At 36.8% G+C, this 27266-nt stretch overlaps 1 protein-coding gene across 20 annotated transcripts in view; it reads right to left on the bottom strand.

Annotated features, from left to right (window-relative positions):
• ADGRL2 (adhesion G protein-coupled receptor L2) overlaps window positions 1–27266 on the bottom strand; it is a 391171-nt gene that overhangs the window by 117660 nt on the left and 246245 nt on the right. For all 20 annotated transcript variants that reach the window (XM_068691088.1, XM_068691086.1, XM_068691095.1 and 17 more), the window contains one exon: window positions 10105–10277. In XM_068691088.1, coding sequence (XP_068547189.1) covers window positions 10105–10177 — 73 coding nt within the window. In that variant the 5' untranslated portion in view covers window positions 10178–10277. The remainder of the gene's footprint in view (window positions 1–10104; window positions 10278–27266) is intronic.

Here is a 27266-nt window from a genome sequence, read left to right as displayed (position 1 = left end):
GAGAAAACCAGAACTATGCATTCTAAGCCCAAGAATGTTAGTTTGCAGTCATCAGAGACACCTACCTACAGAACTAACTTAGAAGGCATGACTTTATTTGGAAGTGTTCAGAAAATAAATTAAATTTTAGCTGAACATATATGGACACACTTAAAGAAGACTTTTTTTTTTTTTTTAATATTTAAATATCCTTCTTTTAAGCTCAAACTATGTATTTGCTTAAAAATTAATTCCCAATGAAGGGTATACATTTGTGTTATACATACAAAAGGAAATTGATTCCAGAGTCTTTTATTTCAATACCCAGCTGACCTTCAATTCCCCCAGGTTATCTACAGATGTAGCATAATTGAGAATTATTTTCATGGAACACCAAGTTAATGGAATGTGGGAGATTAAAAGTCCTGCATATAAAAACGCTTGCATGTCTAAAACATGAAATATCATGCAAAAAAACACATCATGATTGCTTATTTAAATGGTTAACCAGAAAACATAGGTAAATAAGTATGTATTTATGTAAAAAAGCCTTTTAAAGAACAACTTATCTTTTTAGAATTAAAGTTTTAGATAACAAGATTCTAGGAATGGTCACCTCATGAAGACAAAAGTAAGGTACCACAAAAATGCAAACTGGCTTTTTACTAATAAATCTATTGTTACTACTCATGATAATCACTTGTAAGTAGTTCACTAATGCCATGAAAATAATAATAATAAAACATTACTGAGATACAAACACATTGCATAAAAATTCCCAAAATCTTAAATAATAAGATCATGTTATTTCTTCATAGTGTCATTTGAAACAATTCATTGGGCCTTATCAGACAAGAGTTTCAATTTTCTATCATTCCATTTTAACCTGCCTAATCAGTTGAACAAAAGTACTTTATGTAAAATGATTCCTCTAGTTGCCTTAGCTACAAATCCCTGCAGTATTGTATAATTGAAATCTACTCACGTAAGTTAAGAATAATTAGGACCCCAAATTAAGTCAAACACAAAGTTAATTCAAATAGTCAGCTGCTGTCATTTAAATGGTTACAGAGTTTTATTGCTGCTTAACATCTTTGAATGCTTTTAAATGTACTTTTATGTTGTTGTTGTTATGATCTGATCCCTTATTCCAAATGGAAATATCAAGAGCAAAATTTTGGTCAAGTCAAAACAAACAAACAAAAATCTCAGCCAAAAAAAAAAGGAATCAGTGAATCAACAAGAATGGAAACACATTAGGCTTTGGAGGTAAGTAAAATTAGCATTGAGTCTGTTGCAAATGACGTTAATACAACAAAGAACTTTTCACAGCAAGTATTCAGAATGTGCCCCTTCATACTTTAAAAAACCTTTTGTAAAAAGAAGCAAGCATAGAAATGCTGTTCAAATGGATTCACAACCAATCCAGGAGCTAGAAATAATGCACCCAAGAGATAAGGTTGCATATAGCTGGAGTTGTTGCCAGAACTGAGAACTCTGCTGATTTAACAGACTGAAATTCAAAATAATTTATATAGCAAATTAATTATTATACTCTTATATAACAAAATAATTGTTGTGTTACTAAATGATGCAGTGCAACTGGTTAAAAAAAAGCACTGTAGTTAGATGCATTTCTTGACAGTTGGCACTTAGTTTATTCTGCAGAACAAAACATTGTCTGCTACAAACCCTTTAGGAGACTTTTGTATTGGATGACTTCCAGAATTTTGCATTCTGTTTTTTTTTGTTGTTGTTGTTGTTTTGTTTTGTTTTTTTAATATATTTGCACAGTATGCTTTTTCTATATCTAAAAAGATATATGTCTTTACAGAGAAGATTTGAAGTTATTGATTACTGAGCAGGATTTGCAATGAAGACCTAAACCAACCATTTATGCATGATATGCTATGCTGATATATATATATATATTATTTTTTTTTCCAGTTGGAACATTCATACATGATGTGATGTTTTGTGGACTCCATCCATCTTTACGGGTAATAATCCACATCACAAACCATCCATTTGCCCTCTAGTACTTTCCATGCTTCACTCTTCATGCATGCCAGCTTTATCTGTTGCAAATTAAATGATGCAAAAGTGTAAGCAGCAAACTGTTCTTTTTTTGTTTACTAAAAGCATATTTATCTTGAAGCCACTAAAAAGCATGATCAGTTTTGAGCCACAAAACCACATTTCTCCAACAGACTTGCTATGATAGATGTTAATAATGGTGCAGAATAAACTGTAAAATGGTAACTTTAGTCTTAAAGTGGCATTTTATAACTAAAAAAATAAAAGAAAATAAAGGCAATCCACAAGCCTAAATTAAAGAAAAAATCTTGGACAGCTCAATGGGGAGAAATGGGAGACAGCAATGTGAAACAGTGGAAGGAAGATCAATCTACATGCATTCAAGCAGGAACAGCAGCTAACAGGCAAATCTGACTCAAGCTAGCTAAAACCAAAAAATGATATGAAATAGCACTGAAGTCTCTAAAAGGCATTTCTCATTGCTTTTCTAACTAAAAATGCAGAAGGCAGGAGAATTTGGTTTCAGTGTCGACTTCCTATCACGTTTCCTACATGACTTACTGAACACAAATTAAACAGGAAAATTGCTCAAACAGCACCCTGCATTAATTGTGCTTTCTAGTGGGATGGAACAAAACTACCTAACTCCTGAGAGAGACATCAAAATGCCCCTAATAAGGAGAACACAAAAGTCAGCTCTCTTTCCATCACTAAGATCTCTCATAAAACTCACCAAGTGCTGTAACCAACAGCTGAAAGTTATGTGGTCCCTCTGGGTTTCTTACATGTATTTGTTGCTCAGGCAACGGACAAAAAAAGTCATTTTGCTTCCCAGCTAGTCATCCTGTTCCCCCCCAACATTTTATACACTGAGGAAACACAGGTAATTATTATACTAGTATAAATCAAGGAAAAAAAGGGAATGAAATGCTCCCAATCACATGAACTGGTCCCAAGTGCCCTACCACCACAAGCACACTCACATACATTTCAGTGGGTTATCTTAACGTCAGCAGGACATGGGTGAATGGCCTCCATGACTGAAGGAAAGATCCACCAACAGAGCTAACATTCATACAACTCTATTCCTTTGCACTTCAAAAGAAAGCCAGGAGATCAAGATTACAGAAACACAAAGAGCTTTAGCACAATTGCATTTTGAAAGTCAGTGGACTAGCTCAAGACTCTGGAAGGGCAGGAATCTGGGACACCTTCAAGCAAAAGGATTCTTTCAGCTCCTATCTATCAAGAAGAACATTTGAAATGTCAATCTAAACAAGTTATCAACAGCTAAACTAATATTGTGTATAAAAGTGAGTAAAACTGGAGCTGATCCAGCTTTAATATAATCAAGTTTTATCGTATTTGAAATTATTAGAAATAAATTTGCTTTAAGATTTTACCAACACAGGCACGTAGTAAGTACCATGTAAATTTATTCAAGAATCTTTACTATATACGTGTCTGGTTTGTTTACTTATTTTCCTTTCTTCTAATTTTATGCTTGGACAGTGTGTAATACTGAATGCTACTTTAAAACCATGTTACCCACGTACAAAGTCATATAACACCACCAACAAAAATAATGAGAGGGAGGAACAATAAACTTGTAACCAACCAGCATTGATGAGTAAATATAATACTGACTAGCCACTGTAAAAGGCCAAGAGTCAATTTTTGTCTCTTTCATGAAGATTGTAGAGGTATATACAACTGCAAAACAGCATGATGGGAGCTCCTATACCATTGAAGTACATTTACAAAGAGAGTACAGATGGGCAAGCCAAATACTCCTCACTGTGAATGGTTCTCTCTCTCTTGTTCCTCATGTAACAACCTAAAACTCAGCCATAAGCATGGAAATGGGCATGTGTATGAAGTTCACATCTGAGCTGAGAATCTGCCTGAGTTCCTTGCTCTAATAATTGTGTCCTAAACACATATGCTACGTTTTAAAAGAAACAATTTGCATAAAATACATTGTTTCTCTGAACAGTTTATTCACAGAGGTAGACCATGAACACCAATGGATCTGCTTGCTAGTATAAAATCCACTATGTGCTTGCAGAACGTGGCAAAGCTTATTAAATCCAAAATTATTATACTTTATAATTTTTTATAACATGATCACAAGGACTGTAAATGTAATAAGAAATCCAGTGCTGAGGCATTCACTGATATCAGAATGCTTCAGGCACTTATACTTATGTTTTGTACTACGACCTCAAAGTACAATATTAAAAAAGTCATTAAAGTTATTTTAAAAAAATAATTAAAACAAACAATATTCTTCCACTTGACAGAAAACAGAAATTAAAATAATTAAAGAGGACATTTAAAAATACAACTGTTAATAAAAATTAATTATGTGTTTTTCATATTTAGTAATATAGTATGAATGAAGGCTATTATTTTTTTAATGGGCAACCATGTCCAAATTTCACTCCTGTCTTCTTGGAAAGGTATCTTACAATAATAAACTAATTCAAAATATATCCAGATTTATATTCCATAAAAGAAAAGAAAATCCCCTTAGACAACTGTGTGTGTCCAGGCTAGTGGAAGGTTAAGTCAATCCCCTCTCATTGCAGCGGTCAGCAGCACCACTTGCCTTGCCCACCGAGACCCAACAAGGTTACAGCAATGAAAGATGGTGACCTGGCATGATAACGTGGAGGGCTCTGAAAACATAACATCTGTCCTTAGCAGCAACATGCTGGGTTGCTGCAGTTTTATACAGTACAGGGTTCTTTCTGTCTGCTGAATACCAAGCTTAAGAAGATGCAAAATCTCCCCTTCATAACAGAGAATGCTTTTAAGTAACTGAAAAATGATGGCATATTAGAATAGTAATAATTCATCTCACATAATTTAAGGTGGAAAAAAAAGAGTATAAATGCTTAATTATTAAGATCTTTGCATTAACATTTCCCAGAAAATTCTCACAGAAACTTTAGCACAATATTTAAAATGGTTCTTCACATATTCCTTTATGCAGTTCTTCTACATTTTAAAACAGTGGTGGGATTGCTTTGTTTCCAAAATACAGCATAGGATCCTGCAGATCTCACTGCTCAGGGAATATATGAAAGGCTATTCACTGCCAGCATGTTAAAGAATATTTGGCTTTTCCAGACAGTCTGTCAGTCTCTATTATCTGGAAATGCACTTGAAAAGTTTAACGGTTATTTTTCTTTAGGAGGAAATTCGGTATCATTGTTTAGATCAATTTCCTTTTTAGAAGATATGTTGTACCTAACACCTGCCTCAGAAAAGGAAAAAGATGTCCACGTAGAACAAACCAGAATATTCCAGTGAAAACCGATGTGTTTTCACCAATTCCATCAGTTGTTCCTTTCATCTAGATATTTCCTTTTATGTAATTTGCATTAACCAATTAAGAAAAAACAATTGCTACAGAATCATACATTACATTAGTTACACATTATAGAAGTGAAGACAGAATTGGACCATGCATTAAAATGACCTGCCAAAGGGCTGGCAATACCCACCCAGCCTTGCTGCACTGGCTATGCTTACAGACGGCTGGCAGCCCTGCGAAGGCAGGCAGTGGCCCACTAACGGTGAGCTTCATGCAGCCTTCACTGTGATAAACTCCCCGGCTAGGAAACAAATTAGAGCTCCTGCTTGCTCTTGTGTGACTCCATAAGGAATTTCATCCCCTGTAGAACTTAAATCCACTAATTAACAGAAGTTGATTTCTTCTTAAGCCCAGGGCAGAAGATTTGAATTTTTACACTGGACAAAGTCCTAATAATAAATGTGTGTGAGAAATAAATGTGTGTGAGAATAGAGGTGCTTCTACCTGGGACTTATGTATGGGACTCAACACACTGAGTCAGAGTGCCTTCATAGGGAGCTGAAGATCTGAAGTGATACAGTCACCTTTGTAGTGGCCCAATGTATGCTATCTGCATTTAGTATGTATCCTCTTCAGTGAATGCACTAGCACCAAACATGCACTCAAAACTGTTTCCAGTTTAACACTTAGCTCCTTGGCTGGCATAAATGGAATTTACAGGAATTATTATCCTCAGAGTAATGTTAATTAAAATGTACATTCAAAGGCATAAACAGGCTGTTGTTTTTTTTTTAAACAACATTACCGTAGTTTAAGAAAACAGCATTAAACAGATAATGAAAGCATGATGCTTCTTCCTTTGGACAAAGCACAGATAATAATTCATAATAAACTGAATTAGAAGGATATTTAACCTTGATTAACATAAAACATAAGCAAAGAAAGTTACTTCTGTGCTTCCCAAGTGCCTGTGCTTCACAAAGACAATTATATATATATATATAAATCTAGCAGAAAAGTTGGACTATGTAAGCAAGTAAAGCTTAAAATAGCTAAATTTGTACTGCCCCCAAAAACAAATCTTAATCAGAATGTTTAGCTCTGACATCTATTTTTCATATGCATATTAGTGTATCTGTCCTAACTTGCTTGAAGAGAAACCAATAATATGTATAATAAGCTTTTTACCCTGCTTTGCTATGGAAACAAGGCATGTGTGATCCCACTCTCTCTGCCTTTCTGTATTTTCTCAGATAATTTTTAACGTGTTGGATGATTTCACCTAATCAGGAGGGAGAAAAAAAAATGACAGAGGTGGTGTCAAAAGTAATTCCTTTCCTGCAGTTCTAAAGAAACAGATACATAAAGAGAAATCTGACTGAAAGGGATAGCTGCGGGATGGCACAGACCTCCCAGATATGGACCCTGGTGCAGCCTCAGTGAAGGCCCTTGTTTCCCCAGGCAGTCAGCCAGGATACGAGGCCAGCCTTTACACAACAACCTGTCCATCTCTGATTCGAACTATTTGCCAATGCTGCTCTTTCAATCTGTCCTTTGTAATAAAAACCATTCTTTTAAAGACAGACCTATAGCAAAACATACTAGAAAAAGGAAAAGAAAGGAATCTTCTGAATGAACATTAATATTCAAGGTCATAACTTCAGCTTTTCATCCTCTGTTTCATGCTTCTCATCTTTTCCTTATTTAGGGCTGCAATGCTTGCTGTTGATGGTAATAATGTTTTTCAAGCCTCTACACAAGAATATTGACCTGTTGTTGATCAATGTACCAGCAGTATCTAATAACTCAGTGCTGTTCTCCTCCCAGCTGCCAGCACTCATCAGTTCCAGGTTCATTTTACCTGAAGGTATGGACTGCTTCAAAAGCAACCCCACCTAGACTGCTCTTTCCAGAGAACGAAAGAAAGAAAAAAAAAAAAAGCAAAAAAACTAACTGAAAATATGATTCCCAATCAGGCAGGTGACACTAAAATAAAATTGTAGCCTTCATATAACTGTATATGCTTAATAATACGCTGGTGAGTTAAAGTCAAGACACCATGAGAGTAATGAAGTCTTTATCTTGATTGGAAAACGTTTCATTATCTGAATAAATGAATCACTGGTCCACACCCAGAGTCTTTTCTTTTTTTACCCTCTCTTTTTAAATGTACTGCAACATTAAAATGTAACAGCAGGGAATTCAGCCAGGTTTTATCCCCCCCCCCGACTGCAACAACCTGCATATGCACATAAGATTTCTATAAAAAAAATAAAATAAATTCCAAGTGAGAGAGTTAAAGATTTCCTTATTTCTAAGGAAAGTTTGATGCTCTTATTTTAACCTTTGTTCATGTTCATACTTCCAGGCATGAAGTGCTACTAAAGCACGTTACACTTGGCATCTCTTATTACTGAAGCAGAAGGCAATGTAATCTTGTGAGAAAGTGTAATAATGCGGTATTCATTTTGCTTCTGTGGCTGGAAGCCAACTCTATATTAATATTCATTTCTAGTATACAGAGCCACAATATTTCATTTATTTTAAGAATTTACAATTAATTTGGTATGATTCTGTTATCTGCTCCCAATTTCCTTTCCTGTTTCTTTTAGCTGAAAAAGCAGCTCTTGTACAGACTTAAAAAAAGTAAATTCACAACTGAAGCATCAAAAGATTGCTACTGGCTACTGAAAGCAAGAAAAACAGGGACAGAACAAAATGAACTTGAAATATTACAGATGACAATGAAAATTAGCTTTCTGCAAATGGAAAAAAAAAAAAAAATCAATCTGCAGAAGTTCTCAGTTGACTTTTTCCTTTCCAGACTCATCTGATATAATACTATTTGTAACATGCTGTTTGCTACTGTAGCCAAAATAGAGAAAATAAGTTGTTAATCTGCTTTTCCTTTCTGTTTTCAAATGTCTTCAACCAACACATAGTATTAAACTGCAAGTACTCTGCTGAATTTATTTAAATGTACTACATATAGGGATTTTAAACAACTACAATAGCAAATAACAACCTCAGCATTTTAAAACATAAATAGTTACCTCTATTTCCTACACCCTAGTGCAACCACTTTTGCAGTGTTAAGTGCATTTTATATTATCACAGGTTACCTACTTAACTAGCCTTTTGTAAAATTAACTATTCTGTTCTCTTAATATACAGTTATCTTCCTTATCTGTCAAAGAGGCTGAAAAACAGTTTACCTTCCAGCTGATGGGACTTTTCATATAAAACAGAGATTTTACTGAAGACTGCAGCCTTGACAGACAACAAGCAGTGCAGCAGCTACCAAATCGGAATCACCATCACTAATGAAACCATGCAAGAGCTGCAGCGCGCCTTGGCAAGGCAGTTTTCTAATAGCATCCTTGCAATGTTTAAGAAAAAAGATGGGAGAGAGGAGAAATTAAATGTGAAAGCTATTTAAATGAAATAAGACTTTCCAATGTTCAGAAGCCTTCAGGAAGTCTCTTAGTATATAGTCTCTGTTCTATGTGTATGTTCATATTATTCATTCATTCTCATATATATATGAATGAACAATCTATTTTAGCATAGCTTGTCTGTCACAACCCAAGTCTTAGTCCAGAATAGAATCTAGGAAATTATACAGTAAATGTGGAACCCCTTATACAATACTTATATTTTTAATCTTTGTTTTTACCATTTTTAGGGACTAGATCTTTTATGTTTATATAGATTTGGGAAAGAAGAGAGGGGGAGACACAGCAGCTTTGCTTTTTTTTCCTCTAAAAATCCAGCTTTAAATTCAAAGAATTTTGACAGTGTAAGGTATGTATCTGCTTTAAAAGATGGTGAGATTACATGACAGATGCACTGAAGAAGCCTATATTTTATACACCAATTACTGAAAAATGTAAGAAGACACGGAAGTACTATTTTATTACCAAATCAGTATTTCTACCTGTAATCTAGTCAAATAAAATGATTATAAACAGGAATAGCCTCAAGTTACAAATATTTGTAATTATAAATTCACAAACTATGCTTTCCTGATCATTCGTTCGTGTTGCTTTGTCTATTACTAAGTACAAGACTTATTACTAAGTCTACAAGAACAGCTATGGAGATAGATTTTATGAGGAAAGAAAGATAGATTATACAAGTTTTCTTTAAAAAGCTTTTTTATTCCTTATCTCCTTAATTTAAGAGCTATTTTAATCACTATATTCAATAGCAGTGAAGTATTTTTCCCCTTTTTTAAAAGAAATTTTTTTAAAGTAGATGCTATTTCTGTATGCACTTTGAGTTTTATTTCCTGAAATTTAATGTGCATAGTTCTAATCTTAATGAAGTGATTGTCATTTTATTTTCAGCCAGCCAAATTAGAAAAGCAAAACAGGTATTTCATTTGCACTGTTTAGAAATTTTATATCACATTTAACATGGTACACATTGCTTCTAAATGGCTGCACAATGAGAACAGGAAAATAATAAATAGAAGAGTCCAAAAATAAGGAACTTACCAGTCAAGGGTATTAATACTGTTTCAGTTGCCTGAACTTTCCAGTTTCAACATACCATACTGTATCAAAACCACAAAGTATATTTTTTCTTAAAAAAAAAAAAAAAACATAACAATTTTAATCTTGTAAATTAAACCTAGAACCTGACACAGATACTCTTAGTTTGACATCCTGAAGCTTCAAGTAGTCTAACAGAAATTAATTATACAGATCATTCATCTCATTTGCAAACTCAAGTAAAAAGTAAACAAGTAAACTAAAGCTTACCTTCAGTACACTGTAGGAAGCTGATAGTGAGCAGGAACCAAAAACTTTGCATTCTGCAACCAGAAGACACCATTATTGATCCCTGTAAGAATTTTCTTTGTATTCCTTAATGAATCCAGTTATAAAAGCCCAGCATCATCGAAAACAGTGGTCTGCATTATTCATCTTCATACCTGCAGAAGGAGAGAGTTTGAAAGAAAAAGGGGAAAAAAATGTTCATCAATAGCTGAACACCAATAATTTGGAACACCAAATTTTACTTGACTTGAAGATAGAACATTTTAATAAAAACTGACGGTACACCTGTACTGTAGCTAAGAATTTGGCAGGTTTGTGGGATCTAATCTCTGAAGGTCAGTGATCATTAAACAGAATGCCAAATAACAGTACATGTTAAAGTTGAAAGTAAGAATGTTATTGATGTACGTGCACTAAGACATGTGGAACAAAAAAAAAAAAAAGAATTTTCCCTGGATTTAAGAAATTGTATTTGCAGATGCTTAGGTGAAGCTTTTCCCATTCTCCCAAATCTGACACTGCCTACATTTCTCTACCTCAAAAAAAAAAAAAAAAAAGAAAGAAAAAACACAATAAAATTAAGTCTAGGGCCATACCTTGTGTCTTAGTGATTCAAACCATGCAAGGGCTGGAGGCAGCAAAGCAACACCACCCAGCAGTAACACTGCAGGTCTTCTCCCTGCCACACCTCTGGGCTTCCCTGTTGTAACACACACAGGTCAGCAGCCTCAGAGAAGAAGTAGTAACAACAACTTTGCTGACAAAATTATCTTTTTGGCTAGGAAGTCTCTTTGTGACTTTATAGTCTGATACATTTATATGTAATAAACACCTTCAGAGAGAAGTAACGAACGATACTCTACTGCTTCTGACAAGTATTTCTCAATCAGAAACAAATCTAACTTCACTGCTCCTGTAAACTAAGTACCAATGGAAAAAAATCTTAAAACCATAATTTGCATTTGAAAAATAAAATTACAGAAATAGTACAGTTCCTGTGAGAGAAGATTTGGCAGCAGAGAGCTCCCCTTAGCCAGTGGCTCCATTCTTGCACCAGCCAGCCCAGCAACTATGAACATCCTCATCTCTGTGCTAGGTTATATCAACTCAGACTATTAGAATTTGGGAAGCCAAAAATGAACATCAGTATAAAAGTATAAATGATTTTTAAGTGCAAAGATGGCTCTGTGTATTACAGATACACAAAACAACTCCTGAAGAACAACTCTGAACGTAGCAGCAATTACAGCTCCAAAGAGCTGAGTCTGGTGCCATGTTGGCTTGGTCTCTCTAAAACTGATGAACAGGACTGCGTTTTTATGTGCAGATGTATTTCTAAAATATCTGAAGTTAACATTAGTTTATAAACATACAGCAATGTCTATGCCAGCGCTTAGTAAAAATGTAACTGTCAGGATCCAAGAGCCACTTACAAGTCTTATGAGTACTGGAGCATGTTTAGGGATATAAAAATATTTTTACCCTTTTGCCAAAGAGAATTGGAAAGGATGAAAAGCACACAATCCCAGGCAAAGAAATACTATGAACTACAGATCATTTTAACAAGAAATAAGTGCTAACTCCTTTTATATTAGTGAATGTTAATATTAATCAATGATAATATTTTTTTCCCTGAGCACACAGACAGCAACAAGATTGGCGCTGACTTTTTTCCGGCAAGGAGGGAAAGATGGAATTAACAGAAAACACTGCAGTACAGTTTCTCTGGCTCTGAATGAAGGCAATATGACTGTGGCAGAATAGGGATTATTAAATAGCCAAGCACGCTTCTTTACTTGGCTCCCCTGTAACGGGAGCCATGCCACTTCAGTGTGGGGATCCTCCTCGCAGAACACAAGCGTGCTTGTGATTTCATATGTGGGGAAATGAAAGGGAACTGCCATCTGAGGGCAACTGATTTTATGTTTATTTATACATAAAAACAATCCCTTTTTCTAATTTCCAACTACAGACAGGTGCTCTTCAATCACAGGTGCTTTTATCTGCACATGTCTGAAGAAACGACATGCAATAGCAAGCAGAGTGCACCAGGGCAGGCCAGCTACAGGGTGGCTCTCTCTGGCACAGCCTTACATGCCTGGAGGTAAAAGATGTGCCCTCAATTTAGATGGTGATACACCAGCTGCTACAGTAGCAGTCATGAGAGGGAGTCATACTGTATCTCTGTATCTTTAACACTGGTCTGAGCACATTTTGCAACATATATATTTATATCAAAGTCCACAAAAGATGTACTGCATTCAGGAGAGATTACAATTGCAAAGGAGCTCCTGCTGAGTAAAGCAGCAAAAACTGCCACTAGGATATAAAAATAAAATAAAATATATAAAATTAATATATATTATATAAAAATAAAAAAATATGGATATAGTTCAGCTAAAAGCTGAGGAAGTGTTTAGATTATTTTTCAGCTGTAGCAAATGAAAAATCATAAAACTATTTCAGACACCACAGACTAATCAGCATAATTTCAGTAAGCAATCAGAATAATCCAAGAAAATAGATGAGGAACTATAATAACTAAAAGTGAAATTAAGTCTGGCTCCTGATTACTCCCAGTCTGTCCAGAGAATTTTGACTTTCTGAGACTTAATTTTTATTGCTTTTTCCATAACATATTGCTGCATACCCAGATTTAACATCTTCCTTCACCTTCAAGTGGACAGTGACATACCTGTGTATTAGTATCCCTAATCTCATTGCCCCCCCCCCCTTTTTATTTTTTTTAAATCTGGGAGGAGTAGGGGGACATTGTAGTAAAAACAAAAACAGTCAGAGCACCTTCAGAGATACCTAGCATCTCTCTGGGAAATAGCTGCAAAATAATTCATGGCAAACACTTTTCTGTAGTTGTTATTGCTGATTTTTAAATAAGGGATTCTGACCTTGTAAACTGACTTACCTATTTTAATAAGAAATGTTTGTGAAAGAATACTGATGTTTTTATGATACCAAAACCAGCAGAAACTATTCAACTAAGAATAAATGGAAATTATTTTAGGACAAATTTAAGTACTTTGTGTGCAATGTATTTTTCTCTCTAGATTGCTGTAGCCTACAGACATAAAATTTAACTCAGTGTGCTGCTGCAAAAAGAATTCAAAATAAGCTAACCAACATCTACCAGATTATCAATGACACATTTTTTCTAATAAGGCAAGAAAAAAATATGCAATGTTTGAAAACTGATGCTATGGCTTTTAGTTTTGCTTCTTTCTTCTCTTCTCAATAAAAATCAACAGCTTCACAGTGATCAATTTTTAAAGCAACATATACACTTGAGAAGCTCTATGCGGCTTCAAACAAATTAATGCTACTATTCTGAACCAACTATTCATCAACAAAACAAAAGCTAATCCTGAAAAAGGTACCCAGACATAAACTGGAGCCAAAGCACACTTTGACTCCAGACACTGCCGTCACTCGTGTCTTCCTGACCATGCATCTGTCAGAGATATGGAGACTGTCAGTGGAATCTAACAACAAATCCCAAACCAAACAAGCAGGACCAGGAAAAGCCATATTAAGTTACTTCTTCGTAAACACAAAAAGTAGACAACAGCAAGTGGCTATCCTGCACAAATAACTTATTTCCCCTCGGACCTTAATAAACCTTTTCTCTGGATAGCTGACTGTTTGGGCATGTGGGTGGAGCAGAGAGAGATTCCCCAGAGCAAAAGGTTGCTTGAATTTCAGAGTGCAATAAAAGCTGCCCAGAAAATTTCAGTTGTAACTTAAATCCCTACCTCTGGGCCATACTGCAGTCTCTCGTAGAAAAACAACAAAAAAAAAAAAACTCTACTGGAAACAGAGCGGCTCACCTTGTTAAGTTCCTTTGCATATGTGCTGTTCAAGGAGACTAGATCAGTAATGGAAATGTTGATGTTCAAACCTGCACCCCACAAAGGTACTGGGCATCTCTTAATACTGTATTCATAGGCTGTGCTCCAAGTCCCCAGCATCTTAGTACCTTACTTTGCTTCCTTGTTCCTCGGTACTTCTAAAACTTATTACAGATGGAAGAGCAGCTGCAGAATACGTGCCACCGCTGACCATGTCCCTCCCCGCAACACTGCTCAAGAGCACCCCAGAGATAAGAGAAAGCTGCTCCAAGCATGCTCCTTGAAATACTTTCATCTTAGAAGAGAAGGACCTCTAAAGGACTGCTTCTTTCCAACTCTACTGTGTTTAACCTTCCCAAGGTTTTATTTTCAAAAGCCAAAAAAGGGTCTTTTAAGAGCTTCCGGACAACTGACACAGCATGCTCAAGAGCTGCCTCTCCCCTCCAGTTCCAAGCTTTTCAGGCAATTAAGCCAGACAGGAAAGCAGAGATCTTTCTAGCTAAGCAAGAATGTTTTCCTTTAGCTGAAAGCCTTTCAGACTAACAGCAACGTATTTCACAATCTAGCACTTAATTTTCCAAATGATCTTTGAAACACTGTGAAGCACTTGCAACATAGTTATGCTTTAACATCTGTATTACACAAATAAAAACCAGACTGGTTTTACTGACAGTGGTGCAGAGCAAGGTAAGGAACTCGTGCCATGGCCATGCAGCCTGTACATGCCAAGGAACGAGTGGATCCCAGGCAGTGCTCTTTATAAATCCTGCCTGACCTACCTTGCCACACATGCAGCACCCCCACTGCCTTTCATAACCCAGTTTATGAAACTAAGTAATTCTGTAATATATCTGAGGCACTCTGCAGAGGAAAGGGGGGAGATGAGGAGGCATGGGTGAGTAGATATATATTCATACGATATAATAGACTACATAGTCTCCTGAGAAATCATGCGTCCACGTGCCTTCCCACCATAAGGCTTTCCAAATTTAAAAAAAAAAAAGTTAAATTTTCTATAATCTGTAACATAAGAATTCAATTACTGCAGTGTGATTAGTAAAAGCTTCTAAGCTACACTAGTAAAATACTAGAATGAGACCAATATTGTTTATGATTGGTATTATACATACTTGCAACAAGATCCAGCTCTAGTTTGCAACATTTAACATATCTTAACATATGCATTCAATACGAGTTATTCCCAAATCCTCAATACAGTTATTAATGTAAGTCAACTTTAGAATAACTTTAATAATTTTGCATTGATGCCACAGTATCACATTGCATAAAATTTTCAAAGTTGCACAAAATTTTCAAAGTTGTGAAATCTTGGAGAAAACAAAACAAACAAAAACAAAACAAAACAAAACAAAACCAAAAAAAAAAAAGGCAAGCAAGACCCTATACTGATTTAGTTAGCATCCTTCTAGTAGCTATGATAAATAATCAATGCCTGATCCGTTCCAATTAAGTCACATATTGCGAGAAGAAAAGAAAGGCCAACTCTGTTCTATCTAAAATTGATTAACAAAGACTTATTTTCCATTAAAAGCAATCCAATACTAAAAATGCACCACAAAGTCTTTTCTTCTTTTCTGTATTTAACAGTCCCTGTCAATTAACACCTTGAATAGTGGATTTCTAACCCAAAATATCTCTTTCCAAGCTGCAGGCAAGGAATGCTGTCTCAGGGAAGGGTGTAACACAGTAAGAACAAGACTTGAGCAAGGTCATCCAATCTTAAAACAAAAATGCAATTTCTGTGCATTCATCTGCCTTGTGCTCTGAAATGACATCTCCATGCCGGAGGAAAGCCTGAAATAGCACGCAATAAACACGTGTACCCTAAATTTAGAGTGGCCACAAAAATACCCATCCCTACTGCTCTGGGTTCCCAGCTAATGAGAACAGTAGATTATTCAAAATGCAAGACCTACCTATGCAAGACACGACACCAGACAGTGCGCTGACACGACTTCAACAGTGCAACATTACACTTCAGTCCATCAGTACACGGCAGCTCAGTGGTCTACCTCAATCATTCACAGAGAAAATAAATAGGATTTAAGAGGAAGAGATGAAGATTTTCCTTTCTCATCCAGTCGGGCTTGGCCTCACTCGTGTTTTACAGACATGTTACCCGAGCTCCACTCCCAACAAGGCAGCTTTGCCCCATCTTGTTAACACAGGATAAAGCCTGGACACTCTAGGGAGTTTTCATTCAATAAGCCAGCAAAGTAAACCTTTGCTAGTGCTAATAAGAATGGCTTTTTTTGGCTCCAGGCACTCTCCTTTTGCCAAGGCTGAATTTCTCTTTTTGCCTTTGCTAAATACTCTGAATCGGAGGGGGGTGGGAGTGTCACTCAATCCTCATTACAAATTTCCGGTATTTCATTTGAATTGACATCGCACCGCTCAATCAGACCACCTTGACTCAAACGACTAAGGTAAAACCTTTTTAACACCGCTGCTCTCTGTGTCGCTAAATCTTCCTGGGGTCTCAGAGATAAATCCCAAGCATCCGAAGAATGGGGGAGGGAAAGAGATGTTGTAAGTCAATTACAACCGTTATCAGCTGTAATATCTGAGTGTCATGCTGAGCATCTTAAATATGCTGATCGCTTTGGACACCAGAGGCACAGTCTGAAGCTGCTTGCCATTCTCTTCATTAAACCACAAAACAAATAGCTCTCATTTTCAAACCTACGTAGGACAGACTTTATGAACATCAAAAATAAACAAGAAAATAATGAATAGCTATAAAAAACACAGGGAGAGCCATATGACAAACTGAAAGCAGCAATCATAAGAGCTGAAGAAAATTCAAAGGCTTCCCAAACTCCTCACAAAAGAGAAATACTCAAAAATAATTTATTTATATTAAAATATATCATTTATTTCCCTCGGAAAAAAAAGATAAAATAGAAGGCTGGTATTAACCAAGGACACTGAATTCTTGTAAGACAGTGAATTGTTTGCTGGCAGTCTTGACAAGGCCCTACAAAGCCCATACTTCCTCTACCCCCCTCCACCCAGCCCCACCCTAAGTGTTTTTCACAGCAGAGCATTTGTTTGAAGTGGAAGCAGGCAAAAAAAAAACAAATGAGACTGGATCTGGCCCAGGGCTGCTCTTGGCAGGCCCATACCTGCTCAGCCACGCGGCGCTCCTCCCGCCAACTGCCGTGGCTGTGGGGCACCTGAACCACTCTGCCCATAGGCCCAGCAGCCCACCAGGCTCACCTGAGCCTTTCATAGTGACATGGTGAGGTGAAATGGCCCCACAAGACCAGCAGCCAGCCCACAACACCAGCAGCCAGCCACCAGCAATACATACGTGAGCTGCTAACTCCCCAAATCAAGTTATGGCTGAGCATGAACAAGAATGCAGCATTTTTTACCTAGGCTGTAACTAGGGTAAACAGGTTGTTCAGCCCCAATACGCTGCAGCTGCCTTGCATTCATGCGCATGTGTCTACACATCTCGGTTTGGTAGCACCAGCCCGCTAAAACTACCGCATCAAAGACTTCTCTAGGCATCTGCCAAGGAATATCATCAAACAGGTTAATGAAGGCCCTGTGATAGCATCCATTTTAAAGCACCCTGGTTTCTACCCGCTGTACTGAAGATCAGTGCATGCAGTCTGTATTCAATAGAAATGATACCATTCAAGTTTCAAGAAGAAGCTTCTGTGGGCAGCAAAGTCAGGTGGTTTTTTTGTTTGTTTGTTTTTTAATTCTGTCAAAAATCTTTGATGTCACTAGAAAAAATACCAACTCTTCCAAAAGTAACTGAAAAATATTTATCATTTTTTATAAATCAGAAGCTGGAGGCACACAGATATATACACAGTGCACTAGGTATATATTAGTGGCATATTTTATGCTTACAGAAGAATATGGTTCCAATGTCAACATCTGTGAGACCATGGCCTAATCATTGTGCAGTGAAATATGAAACAAAATCAATGGTGGCACAAAATGTAATCTCTACTGTGTTTGGCTCACTGTGTTGAAACCTTGACTCATAAATCACTGTTACTTGCCATTCAGTGAATCGATATTCAGATTCCCTCTTGGTCTATACATATGACCACTAAATGAAATAATAATGACCAAAATCTGTCATATATTGGGTTATCAATATTACCAAAAGGGATTTCTTGGGAACAGTGAGGTAATCTAGGATAAAATATATCAGACGAGCTTACAAAGAAACGTGAAAAACCTCTGGCTAAATATAGACATATAAAGGTATTTTCAAATACTTCTTCCTCCATCATTTACCATAGAATCACAACAGTGCATTTGCTGAAAGACCATTTCAGTTATATACGCTTTTAATTAAGTTTGGAAGCATGCTGTACTTGAGCATTTTTCTTTGTCTTCTTTCAAATAACCCCTTCTTAATATATTACTAGTTTTTTTTGTTTGTGTTCTTCTCTCCTGTGAAGCATAATTAGCATTACAGTGATCAGATAATAGCGTTTTCTTACTAGCAACCTGTCAAGGGCTCCAGAAGACCACATCTTAGTTCTAAAAAATAAAAAAACAACAAACAAACAAACAAAAAAAAACATACTAACAAACACTTTTTGTAAGAATAATTCCATAAAGCCTTATCAAGTGCTTCACAAATCATTTAGTCATTAAAACGTGGTGGATAACCTCTTGCGGAGAAACCTGAGAAGTGCTGTGTACTGCCATCCCAATTTCAGTCACAAGCCACAGCATTATCAAAATTTGTAGTTCTGACAACGGAGGAAGGAAAGAAATGGTGGGCAGCTCAAAAACGTCACCCTTGAAGGAACAAAAAATAAGGAAAGGTCTTCACACTGTTTTCTAAGCACATGTGAGATTCTCCAGCCAAATATGATTTACAGGTGGAAACTTTTCTGAATTTACATAACCCTTTGGAAGACTTGTGTGTATATATTAAGTACAGAAAGGAAGCAGATGTTGGCAGATGATATCTTTCAGGTTCACTGAAAGGTTTACTCAAAAACCTGAAAAAAAAATCAAACTTTTCCTTCACTCATAATTAGCTTTTCTAATACATATATTCATAACAAAAATCATAAAAAGAAATTATGGGTCAAAGGTCATATATGCCAGTGCTGTATGGACAGCAGTAACTCTTCCTTGCACCTACACATAAATAAATTGCTTTTTTGCCCAACATATCATCAAGAACATCCAAAACATACACAATATGTGTGGCAAATCTTCAGTATCTATACAAAAAGTGCCTTAATTCTACAAAGAAACAACAAGCTCATTTCTTCTACTGGATAATGGACTCTACAAAGATATACAAGCTACCTAGTTATCTAATGGTGCAACTATAATTAAGAGTATTTTTTATACAATTGAATGAACAATGAATGTTCAGGTGACTGTTCTTCACTGAAACAGACAGCTGGATGACTACCAGCCATTTAACTGGGGTGAACCGTGTGTGTTTTTTTTTTGTTTTTTTTTTGTTTTTTATTCAAGCTGTAACAGAAAAACAGAAAACTATTTCAGTACACTTTTAAATTTCCTTTGTAGAAAAGATAAGTTGGAAAACTCTAATAATTAAACTAATGAGAAGTTATGAGCCAAAAGAGCTTTAAATTATAATTTGACAGAAAAGCTCCTACTACTTGGATGTACCACTGTGTAAAATCGGCACCTCTCTTCTCCCTAGCATACATGTATTAGATAGTATTTTCTCTTCCCTGTGAGGGAGAAGAAAAATATATTTTGGAAACAGTGAACACCTTTCCCATGTACAGTGAAAAGGGAGGTGTGAAGCATTACCTTCTAGCCATAAAACAAAATGGAATAGAGGTTGTCTCCAGCACTGCCACACCAGCCGCAGCAAGTGCTTGAGGACACAGAATTGCTCAATCACTTCCACTCAAAGAATTTTGAGAAACGCTGAATGGAAAATGATCTCTATTCAATGAAGTGACTGAAAACGGTACATTTTGCATACATTTTTTTTTTCCTTTTTAATATCATTCACACAGCATAGGTAAAGTTTAAGACATAGCATCAATTTAACACATCTGTTAGCAACAACATAACCTTTCACATTATGTGGTTTTATCAAGCAGACCAAGAACACTGTCAAACAATTAAAATTTCTTGTAAATAATAAGGTCTCGTTTGCTCGTGACAGACACCGCTACTTTGGAAAAAATATTTTTCTATAATTTGATTACATTAGGATTTTAAATGATAGCTTTTATATTCTTTTACTAGATGATAAAGAGAATTGTTTTTATTAAAAAACTGTTCTTCCTATCTTCTGCTACAGTTCATGAACTCTAAGTGCAACTAAAAAGAAAACAGTCTACATTTGTCTATCAACAATATTTATAAGTGAACAGAGTGGAAAGATTACAAAATTTGAATATGAACATTATATTATGGTAGCAACAATCTAGATGTTTTACAGGAAAGTGAAGTGGATTACCGTAAATGAAGTTTTAAATGTCCTTTCCATTTTATAGATAACACAAAATGACTCTTTTCATGTTTCCAGCGATAAGGATACATATGCCACACATTTAAATAGTGACTTCACCCTATTCAACCCTGCTCATGAATTAATAATTCAGTGACATTAATACAAGAAGATAAATGATAAAGAGGTTACAGCACAAGGGCCAATGGTACATATATACTTCTTTTAGAACAGCTAATACCTCTCTGCCAATTACAGTTAGAACTTTTTAACAGTTTTCAATGGCATTTTTACAATCTAAATAGCAGCTTATGCACACACAATTTCACACAACTCAAGCTTAATAAATCTCCTGCTGCTACCAAACAATCATTCTGGGGGATTAAAGTGCAACATCTGCTAACATTAATAAGCATTTTACATAGCAATATGTATAAAAGCAGTTGTTATCAGTCTTCTGAAAAAGCTTCTAGACTGGTTTGGCATAAATTATACCTTTACAATGCAACTGATAACTTTAGCTTATGGGGAAAAAAAAATCAATGGAATTATATACCAGATGCAGTTATCATCTGTAGTAGAACAATTTTTAAAATACTTGAAAAATAAACAAAAATGTATGCATGCAAAGAATTTCAGGGAAGAACCTGGTAAAATCACATGATTTAAATACTTACAAGAAACCGAAGCTCCCAATATGTTTCCAAGAGTTAATTTCTTTGCTAATACCAATTACAGCTTTTTAATACTTTTTTAAAAAAAAAAATAAAAAAAAAAAAGGTATTTCTACCAAAGCAGAATCTACTGTGAAAAAATGCATGTCTTTCTATGACATAAAATAAACATCAAAGGTTTTATTTAATTAGCAACTCCAGAATAATTTTTTAGGGAGAGTTTGGCTAACAAGCAGGCTTTGGAATCGAGAGCCATGTAATGTCAGCTGGAGCCAAGAGCACAGTTGGCAAACACGGCAGAAACTTTTACACACAGCCCTGCCAGCGCAGCTCAACCCCTGCAGCTCAGCTGTGGACAGCCGAATAACAGAGCCTGCCAATCACCCTTACTACACACTGAATGAAACAGTCGTATTCCAACTGGTATTATCATTTAATAGTACAACAGTAAAACGAAGTTTGTATCAACGTACCTACAGATAAGAGAGAACGCCAAACTGGATCAAGTAAACATGTAGAATACATTTAATTTGCCTTTCTTTTTAATTAGTAATGAATCTCCCCATTTTTGCATTATGAACTGCTTAAACATGATTGTTTTAACATTATTTTTATGTCAAAACATTGCTCAAAAAAAAATGGCTATCATCATATTCTCCTGACATCTTCGACATTCTTATTTGACACGTTATAAGACAGATTAAGAAAATCAAAGTAGTAAGATAATAAAAGACAGCAGCAACGCCAGCACAGCACTTGACAACTAACACTCAGGACCTTTTGATGCTATCAGGTTTTAAAATATCTGCAACTAGGGCTGAAGCCAGGTGTAGCCAGGAAATAAAAAAATAAAATAAAATAAAAAAATAAAATAATTTCGGGACTGATGGCAAAAGCTTAAAATAACATGTAAGTACATTTAGTATCTATTATTTCCTTGGACTGATGGTTTCTTTATGCTGAGGTCTGTGCCGAGGTCTGTGCCTAGAATTCCCACACACAGTTCAAGGATCAGAATCCCTGTCACAGGAGGCAGCGCACAGGGATTAGGAGCCCAAGCACTTCAGCACCACAAATTCTTTTTTCTCAAACACACTTTGACTTTCAGATTATCATTTTAAAATAAAAAAATGTTTAAATCACTGTTCGCTGCCTGTAAGAACACAGCTTTATATTAAAGCGATAAATTCTTACCGTTTTTCTTCAGCACAGTGAAAGACGATTCTGACACAGGACTTCCCTTGAGGCTGCTCCCCAGCCAGCACCCTCACACCCACTCTGCCATGCACCAGCCCCATGCGCATCCTGGGCGCTTACAGCTGCTGCAGGGATCTCACGGCCCTCTCAAAACCCAGGCGGGGCTTTCCGCTCGTTCTCAGATTAACGTTTGCTATTTCATCCATTTTAACAGTGCTGAGGAGAAATCTAGGTAACACTTTTGCTCAAAGATGACTGAATATTAAATACGAAATTTAACAGATTTTAATCATAACAGTTTGTAAACAGTGTAATATATATGTCTGCCCTAATTTAGTAAGATGGAATTCTCACACAACACTCATCAAACCGAGCACAAAAAAACTGTTCTGGCATTCCACTAAATTAAAATCTTCAGTCCCCACAGCAAGAACGCACAAATTTAGATTTTATTAATACTTTAAATCAAACTCACTTTCATGTAAGGCAATTTACAAGTCATCTTCTCTTGTCATAGCAAAGAACAGAATTGGGTCTTAAGCATATTTTTACAGACACTTTGAAGACAGTCTAACCTTCTGGTCTGATCTGCTATTTTTAACAAAAATAACAATTTCTTTGAAATTCAACAGAATCCCGTTTTCATGAATACATTTTTAAGCCTTCCATTACAACACTAGCAGTGACAGAGTAGCTGACAGCTCAACAGACATGAGGTAAATTTAAGAGGAGCTGTTCCCATTTGGAAAACGCATGCTTTTCTACCCGCTTCTTATTCAGCAACCTGAAAAACTCCAAATTTTACCTAGATCACTGTATTTCACAGCTTGCCCAAAGATTTATTTAATGCGCAAAACAAGTCATGCAAGCTACGGAGATGCTTGGAAAGGCACGCTGATCTAAGTGGTGCTCCGTGGACTTAAATATTTAGAATATGTAGCACTGAATAACACTACCCAGCCCTCTGCATTGCAGGCACTTAACCCAAGGCACGAGGAAACCTCTGACAGGTAGATGGCCCTGTACTGATATTACTCATCAGAAGCAGTGAGAGCCATGCTGTGAGGCCACAGAAAAAGAAGAAAAAGAGAAGAAAAACAGCAAAGGGAGTTGGCAGAGCTGAAAATGGCATCCCCCCCCAGCCAGCTCCACAGGTGGTGGCAGCAAGAAAGCACTGGGGCAGCACAGAGGGGGAAGAAGCTGACGGAAGGGAAGGCCTGAGGGGAGACCCATACCTGGGCCTTGACTATGTGGAGGCAGGACCACAGGAGGGGACACGTGAGGTGCAGCAGTGGTTGAGAGAGCAAGGAAAGAATGAAGTGAAGAGACGCAAGCTGACAGGGAACTGGGAGCACGCAGAGCAGTGCACAAAGGGAACAAGTTGCACGTGTGGAATATCCAAGTGTAATGCCTCCTCCTTCGAGCTGACTGCCGGCACCGAGGAACGGTACCATGCTTTCATGACCCAACACACAAAAACGAATTTAAGCACAAGACACGCTACCTGCAGCCATGTACTTTGTTATCCACCCAAAAGTTATCCACCAGTCCACACCAGAAGCCACACTCCACTTGAAGGACAAGTCAAAGCAGTAAGGAATGTGGAGACAGAAAGCTAACGTTCACACTAGATGTTACTGGAAAGGCCGGCATGAGCGCAAAATGAGATGCATGCTTGCATGTGTACCTGCATACAACTATTTAGAAACATTTGTTGTTCTGCAAGCAATCATATGCTATAAACGACTGATGATTTCACAGTGCCAGAAGAATAAAAAAAACAGCCGACCAGTTTCAACACATCTACTGCAGATTCTGGGTAAGATTGTTGTTTTAAAAAAATCAAGTCCAGAAGAGGTCATAATAGTAATAAATGTGCAGTTTATTATGGATCACTATTGGGCTGAACTGAGATTTAATTTCTGGAAAAATATAAAAAGAGGTAAGAGGAGGAATAACAGATGAAAACACAAGAAAAGGCAAAAAAGGCCCATTTTTTCCAATATGCAAGAAGTGGCAGAGCAAGGCCTGGCAGAGCACTCCACCTGACTGGTTATCAACATGCTCCCTAGGAATTTGCTGTTTTATTTTAATGCCTCTTTACTCAAAAGGTGATCTGCTGTTTTTCACCTAAAAATAGCAATTTTACAGATCTTCTAAAAATAAAAGTATCTAAATCAAAATTAATATGGTGTAAAATACAAGAAGAGCCTACAGCAAGCACAGCGTATGATTTCAACAGCCAGATGTTTCACCACAATGGCTTCTGGTCACCAAAAATCAAAAACAATTTCAATTTTACGGTATTACTTCAGGACTGTTAAGTAAATACCACTTGTTAGCTTTTCCGCAGTGCTGTTATTTACTAACTGGAAGGCGTGCACACACAGACCAGCTGGCTGAGAACAGGACAAAGGAAACAAGGCTCCTCCTGGCTGGCCATGACCTTTGTCTGTGGCATCTCTTCTCCTGCTCTGTTGCATGGTTTTATCACATAATATAGCGGACACTTTATATTTTCTTATAGAAAAAATACTGTATTAATAAATACGCAGACAGACATACTCAAGCATACACACATTTCTGAGCAGACATTCAATTATTGTTCAAATTTTGCTTCTATTTCCATTCACTTTCAAATAATATTTATGAAAACTACAATCTCTAAGAATAGTTTAAGATAGTTGAGAATAAAAATATATTCAGCTAAATGCTTTCAAATATTTAAACATAGTAGTGAATGTTGCATTCCTCTAGTCCACCAGCAGCTCCAAATTCAAACAGCAATTGCTTCAGTATTTACCAAGCACTGATTTCTTAAAGCCTGGGCTTACACAAAAGTCTATTTGCCATTTTTCATTTTGAGCCCCATTCAGTAAGCCATAATTATGAAATTCTTTCATGTTGTCATTCTCTTACAGATACAGAGATGTAACTCATTAAACTGGGGTTGAACAGGCTGTTGTCTGGGAGGAAAAGTATCACTGACCTTCTACTAAGGACCAAAATATCAATAATTCAAGATGATTGGGAAACACTATTCAACAAGATGATTAATTTTTAAAAATAACAAACATTGCAGAACATTTTAAAATCCTACAAGAACCTTTGACAAAGCTAACAAATACGAAGTCTTTGACATAAATTCATCTATGTTACTCCTTGTTCCAGGTTAAGAAATTAAGACTGTGGTCCACAGGACCAATTCCAGAGCCCAACCAGCAAAGCCGAGAGCAGCTAGTGCCCAGGCTGCAGCACAGGGCCATACACCATTGTAGTGGTTTAACCCAGCCGGCAGCTAAACACCACAGAGCCGTTTGCTCATCCTCCCCCCTCCCTCTCTGGGATGGAGGAGAGAAATGGGAAAGTAAAGCCCATGAGTTGAGATAAAGACAGTTTATTAAGACAGGAAAATAATAATAATAATAATAGTAATAACAACAATGATGATAATAGTACTACTACTAATAATGTGTACAAACAAGTGATGCACAATGCAATTGCTCACCACCCACTGACCGATGCCCAGCCTAACCCCGAGCAGTCTGGCCCCCCTCCCCCAGCTAGCCACCCCTATATATTGTTTAGCATGATGTCAGATGGTATGGAATACCCCTTTGGCTAGTTTGGGTCACCTGTCCTGGGTCTGTCCCCTCCCAGCTCTTGCTGCACCGCCAGCCTGCCCGTTGGCAGGACAGAGCAAGAAGCTGAGACATCCTTGGCTTGGGGTAAGCACTGCTCTGCAACAGTTAAAACATTGGGGTGTTATCAGCACTCTTCTCATCCTAAGCTAGAACATAGCATTCTACCAGCTACTAGGAAGAAAATTAACTCTGTCCTAACTGAAACCAGGACAACCATGCTGCATTGTTTGTCAATACAGCCTTGAGGATTTTCTGATTTTAAATCTGTTACATTGACTGTTCCTTCTCCAGAAGTAAGCATTCAGATAAATTCTGAATGCGAATGAGCATGCCTGAGAATATGCCAAGAGGAAAAAAAAAAAAAAAAAAAAACACCAAGAAAAAATAAAAAATGCAAAATACAATTATCCACTGAGGTAGCTCCAATTTCTGCACGTTCATAAAAGTGCACAGACTCCCACACTCCATCGCCTGAGACCCCTCCATCATCCCCTCAAGAGTCCCCTCCATAGCTCATCTGCAGCCCTGGAGAATGGTCAGAGACAAGCTCCAGCCTCTGTGCGTGTGTGTACAGTTTCCGGGAAAAGAGATAAGCAAACTGGTGTTTCCCATGAAGCACAGGATAAACCCTTCTGCTCAGAAGTGCTCTTATGGTTTCCATAGTGAATTTCATTTACATGAAGACACTATAAAAGTTCCCACACAAAAATGCATCTCTGGCATAATTACATTCTTTCAACTTACTTTTCCTCCCACTTGCTTTAGTTCTTAGGTGAAAGGAAAATATTGACAAAAACAGGACATGAGGGGGACATAAGATAACCACAAACTGAAAAGCACGAAACCACCAAGCCCATTTACAACTTTTTTTTTTTTTTTCATTTAACTCTTCTCCTTGCTACTGGGCAGACCGAGATCAGCTACACAGGGTAAAGCACTCTAATTTATAGCCTAAGGGTTCCTGTGTTTAAAAGGAAGGAGCATGTAAGGAAATACAGTGTCTTTCTAAGCCCGTCTGTTCTTTGAAATATCTTCATTAAAATGGAGATTTTGACTTTTTGTCTGTGAATAACAGAAAAAGGACAAAACCTGGGTTCCGAGTATCTTCATCGGAAGACAGCTCACACAAGACACCAATGTTTCATCTCACGGAGACTGTATTTTTGCATCATGAAAAATTTTTGAGCTAATTTTTGAGGTGAAGGGCAGATGGGACTACCTCCAGTTCCTGATGATTAGCTGAATTAGTAGTAATTACGCCTCTGTTTTTAGTAGTAATTACACCTCTGTTTTACTATGAAGCAACTGAAATCTA

The sequence above is a fragment of the Anas acuta genome, chromosome 8 (genome assembly GCF_963932015.1).
Source record: "Anas acuta chromosome 8, bAnaAcu1.1, whole genome shotgun sequence".
Classification (NCBI taxonomy): Eukaryota; Metazoa; Chordata; class Aves; order Anseriformes; family Anatidae; genus Anas; species Anas acuta.
This window is presented reverse-complemented; position numbering and strand designations above follow the sequence as displayed.